General features: G+C 44.7%; 1 protein-coding gene across 1 annotated transcript in view; it reads right to left on the reverse strand.

The window, feature by feature from the left end:
- Positions 1 to 12,795, reverse strand: part of PPEF2 (protein phosphatase with EF-hand domain 2) — a 376,295-nt gene that overhangs the window by 157,660 nt on the left and 205,840 nt on the right. The window contains exons 6-11 of the mRNA XM_069236843.1: positions 11,826 to 12,001; positions 11,142 to 11,256; positions 10,673 to 10,719; positions 8,630 to 8,796; positions 8,486 to 8,522; positions 6,251 to 6,400 (exon numbers count right to left, since the gene is read on the reverse strand). Coding sequence (XP_069092944.1) covers positions 6,251 to 6,400; positions 8,486 to 8,522; positions 8,630 to 8,796; positions 10,673 to 10,719; positions 11,142 to 11,256; positions 11,826 to 12,001 — 692 coding nt within the window. The remainder of the gene's footprint in view (positions 1 to 6,250; positions 6,401 to 8,485; positions 8,523 to 8,629; positions 8,797 to 10,672; positions 10,720 to 11,141; positions 11,257 to 11,825; positions 12,002 to 12,795) is intronic.

The following is a 12,795-nucleotide window of genomic DNA, read 5'->3' on the forward strand; positions in this document are numbered from 1 at the left end:
TATATATGTTGTTTTAGTTGTATGTGTCACTGGGACCCTGCCAGCCAGGGCCCCAGTGCTCATAAGTGTGCCCTGTATGTGTTACCTGTGTTATGACTAACTGTCTCACTGAGGCTCTGCTAATCAGAACCTCATTGGTTATGCTCTCTCATTTCTTTCAAATTGTCAATAACAGGCTAGTGACCAATTTTACCAATTTACATTGGCATACTGGAACACCCTTATAATTCCCTAGTATATGGTACTGAGGTACCCAGGATATTGGGGTTCCAGGAGATCCCTATGGGCTGCAGCATTTCTTTTGCCACCCATAGGGAGCTCTGACAATTCTTACACAGGCCTGCCACTGCAGCCTGAGTGAAATAACTTCCACGTTATTTCACAGCCATTTTACACTGCACTTAAGTAACTTATAAGTCACCTATATGTCTAATCTTTACCTGGTAAAGGTTGGGTGCTAAGTTACTTAGTGTGTGGGCACCCTGGCACTAGCCAAGGTGCCCCCACATTGTTCAGGGCCAATTCCATGGACTTTGTGAGTGCGGGGACACCATTACACCCGTGCACTACATATAGGTCACTACCTATGTGTAGCTTCACAATGGTAACTCCGAATATGGCCATGTAACATGTCTAAGATCATGGAATTGCCCCCTCTATGCCATCCTGGCATTGTTGGTACAATCCCATGATCCCACGGGTCTGTAGCACAGACCCGGGTACTGCCAAACTGCCTTTTCAGGGGTTTCACTGCAGCTGCTGCTGCTGCCAACCCCTCAGACAGGTTTTTGCCCTCCTGGGGTCCAGCCAGGCTTGGCCCAGGAAGGCAGAACAAAGGACTTCCTCAGAGAGAGGGTGTTACACCCGCTCCCTTTGGAAAATGGTGTGAAGGCAGGGGAGGAGTAGCCTCCCCCAGCCTCTGGAACTGCTTTAAAGGGCACACATGGTGCCCATTTCTGCATAAGCCAGTCTACACCGGTTCAGGGACCCCTCAGCCCTGCTCTGGCGCAAAACTGGACAAAGGAAAGGGGAGTGACCACTCCCCTGACCTGCACCTTCCCTGGGAGGTGCCCAGAGCTCCTCCAGTGTGCTCCAGACCTCTGCCATCTTGGAAACAGAGGTGCTGCTGGCTCACTGGACTGCTCTGAGTGGCCAGGGCCAGCAGGTGACGTCAGAGACTCCTTCTGATAGGCTCCTTCAGGTGTTGCTAGCCTATATTCTCTCCTAAGTAGCCAAACCCTCTTTTCTGGCTATTTAGGGTCTCTGCTTTGGGGTTTTCCTTAGATAACGAATGCAAGAGCTCATCAGAGTTCCTCTGCATCTCTCTCTTCACCTTCTGCCAAGGAATCGACTGCTGACCGCGCTGGAAGCCTGCAAAACTGCAACAAAGTAGCGAAGACGACTACTGCAACTCTGTAACGCTGATCCTGCCGTCTTCTCGACTGCTTTCCTGGTTGTGCATGCTGTGGGGGTAGTCTGCCTCCTCTCTGCACTAGAAGCTCCGAAGAAATCTCCCGTGGGTCGACGGAATTGTCCCCCTGCAACCACAGGCACCAAAGAACTGCATCACCGGTACCCTGGGTCTCCTCTCAGCACAACGAGCGAGGTCCCTTGAATCCAGCAACTCTGTCCAAGTGACTCCCACAGTCCAGTGACTCTTCAGTCCAAGTTTGGTGGAGGTAAGTCCTTGCCTCCCCACATCAGACTGCATTGCTGGGAACCGTGACTTTTGCAGCTACTCCGGCCTCTGTGCACTTCAGGCGGAAATCCTTTGTGCACAGCCAAGCCTGGGTCCACGGCACTCTAACCTGCATTGCACGACCTCCTGAGTTGTCCTCCGGCGACGTGGGACTCCTTTGTGTAACTTCAGGTGAGCACTGTTTCACTCCTCTTTGTAGTGCCTGTTCAGGCACTTCTGCGGGTGCTGCCTGCTTTTGAGAGGGCTCCTCGTCCTGCTGGGTACCCCCTCTGTCCCCTGACGCAATTGGCGACATCCTGGTCCCTCCTGGGCCACAGCAGCATCCAAAAACCATAACTGCATGACTTGCAGCTAGCAAGGCTTGTTTGCGGTCTTACTTCAGGTAAACACTTCTGCACAACTCTCCACAGCGTGGGGCATCCATCCTCCAAAGGGGAAGTTTCTAGCCCTTGTCGTTCCTGCAGAATCCTCAGCTTCTACTGTCCAGTAGCAGCTTTTTTGCACCCACAGCTGGCATTTCCTGGGCATCTGCCCATCTCCGACTTGCTTGTGACTTTTGGACTTGGTCCCCTTGTTCCACAGGTACCCTCGTTTGGAAATCCATCGTTGTTGCATTGCTGGTTTGTGTCTTTCCTGCAGAATTCCCCTATCACAACTTCTGTGCTCTTTGGGGAACTTTAGTGCACTTTGCACTCACTTTTCAGGGTCTTGGGGTGGGCTATTTTTCTAACCCTCACTGTTTTCTTACAGTCCCAGCGACCCTCTACAAGGTCACATAGGTTTGGGGTCCATTCGTGGTTCGCATTCCACTTTTGGAGTATATGGTTAGTGTTGCCCCTATCCCTATGTGTCCCCATTGCATCCTATTGTAACTATACATTGTTTGCACTGTTTTCTAATACTATACTGCATATTTTTGGTATTGTGTACATATATCTTGTGTATATTTGCTATCCTCATACTGAGGGTACTCACTGAGATACTTTTGGCATATTGTCATAAAAATAAAGTACCTTTATTTTTAGTATATCTGTGTATTGTGTTTTCTTATGATATTGTGCATATGACACTAGTGGTACTGTAGGAGCTTCACTCGTCTCCTAGTTCAGCCTAAGCTGCTCTGCTAAGCTACCATTATCTATCAGCCTAAGCTGCTAGACACCCTATACACTAATAAGGGCTACCTGGGCCTGGTGCAAGGTGTAAGTACCCCTTGGTACTACTACAAGCCAGTCCAGCCTCCTACACACCTCTCTTAATTTTATCATTAGGCATTTGACACTGCAAGAAAGGATTTGCAGCTTCAGAATCTATGAGGCTCTCATTGGGGCGGAGGGGCACCGATCTGGATCAATTGTAGAGTAGCCCCTGATAGGAGGACAACCACAAGACAAAACATCTGTTTCCTGACTTCTGGGTGTTGTGAAGGAACAAAAACAGTTGTTTACCTTCACACCCGTTCACTAGTGCACTCGGAGAAGAATACAAAATCCTTTACCCCCTAGAAAACAGCTTACCGATTTTAAAACTTAGAATAGAGGATCATTACCTGGGACGTGACCTGTCATGGCCTAAGCCAATAAGACGTGAAATATCCAACTAATAAGGAGTCCTACACTCATTGATGCCAATGTGCAGTTAAGTAAGATCTATTCTTGATGGTTCTGAGATAAACAGTCAAATGCTCACCACCGCTAAAGCTTGCTTGTCAATCTAGATCTTGCAGTTCTGGTCAACTGAAGGATACTGAGTAAAACGGTGGCCCTGAGAACCAGCCGGGGGAAACAGGGATCCACTCTGCTCTAAATGTTCCATGCATGGAGTTTGCCTCTTTGGGGGAGTACTCTGAACGTTGCTTCTACAGAAGACATCTCCTCCATGCCCTTCTCTTCTGAGCCTTGGGTAGCAGATCGGTTGTAGGTGCCCAGAAGTGCAAATCTTGAGTCTGTCGGTGTGACCTGGAAATTTAACCTAGAAAGGTAGAGCAATGTGTGGCATCGGTTGACAATTTTACCTTTTCAAAAACATTATGGTGGAGGTGCACCTGTTTAGTGTAGTCTGGAAACACCATCACCTGATGTGATTTAATTTAATCGAATGTAGTCTCTTAGCTGACCTCATGATCTCATCCTCATCTTTAGAAATTGATAGCTATAGTGATCATAGTTCTGGTGGGGACCTTGCGGGAGGATTTGAAACAAAAGCTGAGCTATGATAAAGCATGTTTACAGCAGCCCAGGGATATGACGCCTCTAATCCATTGCTCCAGGAACCTCTCAGTATAATTCCCCTCCCATGACCTGAGATTGTTGCACCTAGCCTGGCTATATGCATCTTCCTCTTAACTCTTGGGTTGTTTGGATGAGGTCATCAGCCAGCATACCGAGGTCTGGATCTGTTTGACTGTGTGTTCTAGTTGAGATGCATGTCCTTCAGCCTCTGTCACCCTCTGGCCTGTGTTTCTAACGTTCTGTCTCAACAGTGCAACTTCAAAGCCTAACTCACCAATTTGGGGTTGTAGGGCCTCACAGAAAGTGTTAATGGCTTGTAAGATATGTCTGTACAGGAAGGAATACTGGCTGTGCGTCCTGGGAAAGAGTGTGTTTGAGGCAGTCCCAGGAACCTGGCAGCATTTCTGGAATTTGTGAATTTATCAAGTTTTGCTTGGTTGATGTCATGCCTAGATATATTCTTCATCATCCATAACACAAGTGTGAGCTGGCAGGGTTCTGCCACTGTTTCAGGATGGATGGCCACCAGGTCTTGTCTAGCCCAACAATTAAATCCTAAATTCTTCTGTTTGTTTCAGGTGTCAGAAGGGGTGAATGTCTCATATATTCTAGGATAACAGCCAGGAATTAAACCTTTGCTCTTCTGGCTGGATATGCTGGAGCGGGAAAGCAGGAGGCTCTCACTATCACTGTACCACAGAGAGGAAGCCAAATTACAAAGACATGTTAAGAATGTGTTTCATATTTAGTACCTCAACAGCTCACCACTCTTTAAGTGGATGGAAATTTCACCCAAGTGGAAGGGCCATGCAATTTACTGTCTTCAGTATGCTTTTAGTATCCATTGCGATCAGCCCCCTCACAGTCAATACCAAACACACCATACCAGAGAAGAAAAGATCCCAAGACTCCATAAAGTGAGCTTCTGGCTGTGCCTTTTATTCGCTTTTTTTTCTGATGCCGATCTCAAACCAGGCCCAATGTGGAAGGGGCATGAGAATGCAAAGGACAGAGCCAACCTCTAGGGCCTGTGTGGCAGGCAAGTAATTTAAACTACTGTATTGTTGTCATTGGGCTTGTAGTTTAAACTGCCATATTCCCATAGGCAATAGTATACAGCGATCTCACAATGATGTCTAGAGAATATAAGTTCTTGGGTGAGACCTGCCCCAACTTTGCAAGTTCTTGCCAAAGACTTTTGGGGATGAGTGGTTCTTCCCTCAACCTATTGCTAGTCACCATGCTGTCAGTAGCCATTCATACCCCCACCAACCGTTCAGTCCCAGGGTCCCATTCCTTGAATACTTCAATGACTTAGGTTTAAAATTCGCCTGTGTAGATGTCTAAAAATAGGGGGCCCTCCACCAAGCTGTTACACACAGAAGCCAAGTGCCTTGTAGGTAGCCCATAGGTAAGGGGGAGGAGCACATCTGAACAGGGTGGGCCAATCCAGAGGCTCAGGATCAAGCAACTAGACTTGTGGTTCCAACAGAAGGTGACTGAGCCTTTCACTTAACTCAGAGTATTGCCTTGCTATCCTGCAAATGAGAAAGAATATTGTTGATGCTGACCAATAACCCCAGCGGCTGCCTGATCACTTCCTTCCACAGGTTCCAAAGCATATTTTGGTTCACTGTCTTCCTCTGGCATGGCACACTTCCTTGCATAATGATTCATCAGGGGTGAATGGGGGAATGGAGTTGCCCAAATTCCACACAGACTCATGGTGTAAGGCTAAGCTTCTCGGCCACTCATCCGTAAGCCCAGCCACAGGCCAGTGTTCAGCCCCATGTCTTGACGCTCCTTAACTGCTCCACCAATAATAAACTGGCGGGCAGCCACTTGAATCACAGGCACCAAAGCTCTGCTTTGCGTTGCCAATGAGAAGGCCTTGGGTTGGTTTATTTAAGGACTTGGTAGGATTTAAGGGTGTAAGGACTGAGCCCCTTTAGTTTGCACCTGCCATCTTGACTGCCTTGTCATTGCCCCGATTACCATTTATTAAGTTTGAGCCACGTTGGTTCCCCTGAGAAATGAAGAACTACCGAGGGCATCCGAGATTATTCCCAAACCCGCCCCACCCCTTCATTTTACTAATGTGGCAGGTGGACTCTCTGAGTGAAAGACCAGATCCACAGAGTTACCATGGCTCTTGTAATTCCGGTGGAGCAAGAACTTCATTTAGTGACCCAAGCAGAATTACAGAGGGCTTTGTAATAAGGGCTTATATGCACTATGCTTTGACACGAACTCACGATTCTGTAAATCAGATTCTTGGACATGTTATTTACGAAATTCAAGACGATAAAATCTGTTGTACCTTGTGTCTTTCAATTTTGGCCAGCAAATCCAAGTCGGTGGTATCTGACACCCCTCCATGCGTTATCAAGACTTTCTGGTCAATGACAGTAGCAAGAGGCAGCCAACTAAAAATGCTCTGCAGCATCTTTAAGATTTTTTTCCCATGCATCTAAATTGTCAAGAAAAGAAAATCAGGAACAATGACAAAACAAGAATCCCAAATCTATACTTTTAAAAATCTGGTTAAACAAACGACTGCATACAGGTTCAGTGACAGACTGTTCGAATCTTACAAAGTCAGGAAAAATATGAATGTTTTACCGCAAAATGAAACGGCCGCTCATTTATTAAGTGGCAGAGTTTTTCAATCGTACAAAAAGGAAATACATTCACAGCATAATAGTAATGCTTTAAACCAAATGCTATTCAAAATGAATGGTCTATCTCCAATGAGCCACTGATTAATGAGCAACTGGTAGACTGATACAAACAGAAAAAACGTGTAGGTATGTGCTGTTTCTATAGAGCCAATCTAGACAAAAGGCGTCGGAGAGCTGTGTTGAGGCATATACAAGAATACGGTCAAACTCTGACTGGAGTGGAAGCAGCTAGGTTCTGTGAATGGAGTTGGACTATTACTCATGACTTTGTGTTTTTTAAAGAGATGTGTCTTGGGCACATTCCAAAATTGGAGCAGGATTTGGGGTGGCCCTAGTTTGTCCAGGGATGTTTTTCCAAATCCTTGGGGCATAAATGGAAATGCTGGTTGCTTTGTTTGTTTCTTTTTTGCACTTTTTCAAATCCAGTCTCTCGGTCTTCTGAAAGTGGGTGTAGGTGTCCTGAAAGCCACCAGAGGTGGCAAGCTTGTCCGCCAGATATTTAAGGGTGCCATACATTTGGGCTTCTCATATTATTCCAATAGTGGGAACTCATCATGTCGAATGGGTCCATGTCTCTCTCTTCCCAATCAGACTGCACCGTAACTGGGGATGGAATCCCCACATAGGCACCATAGACACATGCCTAGGAGGTAACTGTCTAATGGACTTCACGTTGACCACTTCTAACTTCAAAATATACATCCAGCAAGTAGGTCTGTTCCAAAGTTATATGTCTTGTCAGAAGTGTTTAATTTGAGCCGGTGGTTTGCGGTGCTCGGTACCGGCACTCAATTGTCAGCACTGGGACTTAAGACAGTCTGCCACATGGTGGAGCTGTTCATCTGGTTTCGAAACTAACACAATAGTTGTTTATTCATTCAATATACATTAAAAGCGACTAGTAATACCTGCCAACCAAGCCATTCTTACGGATCTGGGCACCTGGAATAACCTGAATTGTCACGCTTGTAGGAGTGTGATGGTTAGTAGTTGTGCTGGTACTGTCAATGGTAGCTCTGGCAGAGGCAATGGGTTGTGCAAGCTGCAGTGATCTCCTGAGAAGGGTCGTGGCACTTTCTTTTTTTTACAAATCAAGCACTGCTGCTCAGTGGCGTAACAATACTTGGGGTGGAAGGGGCTGCACAGTACCTGGAGGGACCCCCTCCAGACTCCATCAGGAGCTGTCAGGACAGGGTACTATGTAGAGCTGGCCCCCTGGAGCTCAGGGCCCCCCACACTGCAGGGGCTGCGTGGACCCCTGTTACACCACTGCTCAGTAACAGCTAACAGAGCAACAATGTGCCAGCTTGGGAGGACATGAATAGACTTTTATATGTGACCAGCAGGCAGGGCTCGTAGTGGGGCATCTGAAGTAGATGGGCCTCAGGTAACTAGTGGTTACAACCTATACGAGTGTAGCAATGAAAGCAATGCATTGTTAGCTTATAGCTAAGATAGACCATATTGTCTAATTTCACTTTTACGTTGTAAGGTCTACTCCAAGGGACAGTCATACACTAGTGATGTCCCCTAAGCCAATTTGGGTGCCCCAAAGTGTTCCGCGTATTTTTCAGTGAGGCAAGTGTTCTTTTTTTGCACTAATGTGTGGCACGAAGTATATGCAGAGTTTACATAGTGGGTTATGTTCCCCTCTTCTCACTCAGCTTGCATCTCTTGGCTCCTGGGTATTGCTAGTCATAAATGAGGCCTGTACTGAGGTACACTACTGAGAATTCACAGTGCGGCTTGGTGTAGTGTCAGGTTCCATGTGCTGTGAATCTGTGGCTGACAAATCTGGACACAGGCAGACTTCTCTCATCGCCCCCAGAACCCATGTGTTCAGTTGTGGGAACACGTAAGCTACTCCAACGTACCGTGTACTTTTTCATCACTTCCTTGGTGAATCCATACCTATTTTAAAACATAAATAAAGACTGCATTATATCGCTGTTTACAACTAGAACCATGGCGTAGCAAAGATGTTAAAAGTTTAAGCTATAAACCATTGATGCTCGCACCGTAAGTTGACCATGTAGTCTTCGTGGTTTCCTCTGTTCAGATGCACTTCAGTGGGGTACACCAACAGGAAAGAAAACAGGATCAGCAAAATCTCCATAGACTGTTTGCCTCTGTCCACAAAGTCGCCATTAAATACGTAGGGCCTTTCTGGGGAAGGCAGACCATTCTGAAAGGAAAAATGAACTGTGCCAGACTGAAATGTATTAAGAGAAAGGAGTGCTAAATCCATGTTTGGGTCATGTCTGGTGCAGACCATGGCTACACATGCTGAGACTGTGCCCACGTGAACAAAATAGACCTCAATGTGACTGATTTATAAAGCTTGTGTGCACCTAGGTTTTACTCATGTTCACAAAAAAGCAATTTGTGATATTAACTTCCATATCCTGACCCATATGATCTGGATTTGTGGAACATTACGAAAATAAATTGCACTTTAAACAATGAGGAAAAACTACCAGCGTGCCAGACTTTTACCCATCATACACTTAGTGTTGGGGTTGAAGAGCGTTTCGGGGTCGGTGGTTACCCACAATTGCAGAGAACACCCGCACGTGTCACTTTGTTGGCATTCAAAACCATTTTGCATGTAGCACCACAATCTGGGAGTGTACACAAGTGTATTCGAGTCAAACGCAGGAATAACCCCTTCCCAGGGTCAAAACATGCAGGGAATGGGCTTTTTAGGTTATGAGGAGACGGAACACGCCCATGTAGTAAGCTGTTTCTTAGCTCCCATAAGGCCCAAGCAACCAGACTTGCAAAAATCTAGCACAGGTTAACGATAGGGAACACAATTGCTTTTGGCCACTTTCCCACCAAAAAGTAACGTATTTCAGGTTGAAATACATTGTAGAAATTGGGGGATGTACTGTGGTAGACTGATAGGAAGGGCAATTTATCTAAATTACATAATTATGTGTTGGTGTAAAAATATTTTATTTTCCTACACACCATTTCTGTACTCTTCTACACAGCTGTGGACGGGAGCTGGACATAGACACTAGTTTTTATCAGAGGGGTAGCCATGCCATTTAAAATATGGTTATCCATTTTACAGAGCATATGTGCAAGATGCCTATTTTGCAGTTAATGGTCGCGGGAGCCGACAGATTCCAGGTGTCATGAACAAAGAAATGTAGAGAAAAAATACAACATACACATATGCAAATGCTATTTTTCAGCTAATGGTGTCTGCAACCTTTCATTGTGGAAATCTACAATTGTCACAGATTTCCTCGAGCACCCTTGGGATTATGTGTGAAACTCACAACAACCAGAAATCTACTCGTGCATGAGGGGACATATGTGGGTAGCTGCCAGCTGTTTCAAAAGTTAACTTTGTGAATTAGGCGCAATATTCCGAATATGCATTCCTGATGATTATTTGAGCTTTAACACGGGTCATCAACAAGTTGTAAAAAAAATAATCATATCAAGGTAAGAGACAGCAAAGCCTCCCATAAATTATTCTGGGTATTGGCTCTGCATTGCATAGCGTCTGTAAACTGTCATCCTAAAAATCGGCCATTTTTTCTCTTTCAAAAAATGTATCCGGTTGTGCAGCAAAGAATGTAAAACTAGTAGATGGTAGAAACTACAGCCCTTTACAATTAACCTATTATCGGTGATGTCATAAATGATGTCATAGAACAAGTCATGAGTGTTGTAATATGTAAGGTCATAGTGAATTTCTGTGTTTTTAGTTCAGAAAGTTAATGCTGTCACTGACATAGTCACCTAACTATAAAATTAATCTAACCTTTGTTTTTTTATGTGTGTGTGTGTGTGTGTGCATGTGCATGTGCGTGTGTGTGTGTGCATGTGCATGTGCGTGTGTATATGTGTGTGTGTATATGTATATATATATATATATATATATATATATATATATATATATATATATAGTACATGTACTTATACTAAAGCAAAATTTCAAGATTCTTGGTCACTGAAACGTACAGTCAGTTAAGAATACCATTCATGCAACTCACTCTTGTCTTTTTCAGCTGTTTATGGAAAACATAATACTTATCACATACCTTGTAAAATATTAAAAATAAGTCATCCAGCCTTCCATGCAAGTCTCCTAAGATTCGTTGTTGGGAAAAAGAATGAAATGTGTTAGAGATTTTGTTCTCATGGATAAAAGGGAGCCTACAGCCCCAACTTCAAAACAGCGGAAAATCTGTCAAGTCGTGTAGCAGGGAATTCCATTTCTGAGCACAAATATTTATATTTTCTGATAAAGTGACTCGAGATGTAGGAATTATGGTTGAATATGGGATTTTGCATTCCCCTAAATTAAAATGTAAGTGCACACACAATTATAGTAAAGCGAAGTCTATATCATCATCAATGGGATATTTTCTCAGCAGCTTCCAAGCCCTACAGACTAAATATGGCAGAACTTCTGACATAAAAGCTCACAATATTGCCACGAGATGCAGTCCCACATTGGAGTCCTCTATTGGAAATAGTCTTACGAACGTCTCATGGACTCATGCTTACCGCAGATGGTAATGTCCTTGCTGTAGCAGGTGGATATGCGCTTAATGTTGGGCAGCTGCTTGAGGTGCTTCCTGGTCTCATGTAGAAGCTTCAAGACGTAGTAAGCATGGAGCTGCTACTGGGAGAAATTGCAAAAATGAATTAGAGAAAACAGCACTGTTTGGAAAGATATCTCGGCCACATAGGTCACAAAAGCACTTTAATACTGTAGCCTTCATTATGAGGTGGTGGGAGAGATATGGGGATCCCTCTCTGGCTGATTTTGAGTTTGCTGATGATCCCTCACTGGAAATGACTGGGTATTGGAATACAGTACTCAATTATAACGTCCATATTTGCACCCAGTAAAACTACCATCTGGGTCTGCACACATTTTCTATGTGTTCAGAGCAGGTAGAAATGACACAAGAAAAGTCTGTAGAACAGGGGATCCATATGCTTTAAAGGAACTGTGTTCATGTGTCCACGTTTTACTCCTCATTCCGGGGACTTTGATCTCATTCAGGAGTACAGATTCGATGTGGCTCTGTAGTTTCGACCCTGTATGTTCCCCTGCTCCATTTCATGCAACTAGTAATGGGCCCCTTAACATAATGATGAACATGGACATTCAGAAACTCAAGAATGCACTAGTCACAACTTAGTAAAAATGTTTGTGGACATCACCACTCTTTTGACACTTACTTGTTTCTTTTTGAAGGCCTCCACTAAGGCAGCTGCATGGTCAGGCATAATTGGGAAGGAGAGGTGAGGTCCTGCGTATGAGTCCGGCACCTCAATGGATTCATACTCGCAGTACTTCTCCAGCTCAGTGCCCTTGTAACTTTCTTCTTCCGTGAACATGCGACAAATGAATTCCCCTAGCCAAGGCCAAACAAGTAGGTTACCATGAGATCCTTCATTTTGATAAATGATTATTCAGACATACAACGGCCACAATTTAAGAGGTTCTAGCACCTCCTTGCACCACATTAGTGACATTTTTTTTTACGCTAATGAGGCCGAATGCGGCCAAAATCGCAGCACCATATTTACAAAGTGGTGTAATGCATGCATTGTGCCACTTTGTAACCCCTTTCACCACATTATGCCTGCGCCAGGCATAATGTATGCAAGGGGAGGCCGAAAAAATGGCACTAAGAAATCTAACATTTATTTGCAACATTTTTTTTCACCATTTTTAATGCCTGCTCAGAGCAGGCGTTAAAAGAGGGTACCCCATTAGTTACAATGGGCCCCTATGTACTGTTCAGCATTAGTGAAAAAAGTTTGGCGCTAATCCTGAACAGTAGATCGATAGCGTAAATAAACTCTGATGCCATTGCCCCCTACCCTGAGCCATGGTGTGCGTAGGGGTGTGCAACACCACTTTTCTTAAACTTGCCCCAAACCTTTGCACATTAAGTGCATGGGCAGGACAAGCAGTAAGTCTGGTGCATCGAAGTGCTCAAAATATGGTCACCGATGCAATGGGTTTATCTTTGCATACCCATGAAACATTACTCGAGATAAGGTTGAGGAGAGACATAAGGAAGGGTAAACTGTGTATACCTTTTTGAAGGAATACTCTACCCTGCTGCTGAACTTGTGCATTTGGTTGCAGGTGGTGGGCTCCAGCACTCACCTTTGGGAACAGGACTTAATTTTCATCATA

This window comes from Pleurodeles waltl, chromosome 1_2 (genome assembly GCF_031143425.1).
Source record: "Pleurodeles waltl isolate 20211129_DDA chromosome 1_2, aPleWal1.hap1.20221129, whole genome shotgun sequence".
Lineage (NCBI taxonomy): Eukaryota > Metazoa > Chordata > Amphibia > Caudata > Salamandridae > Pleurodeles > Pleurodeles waltl.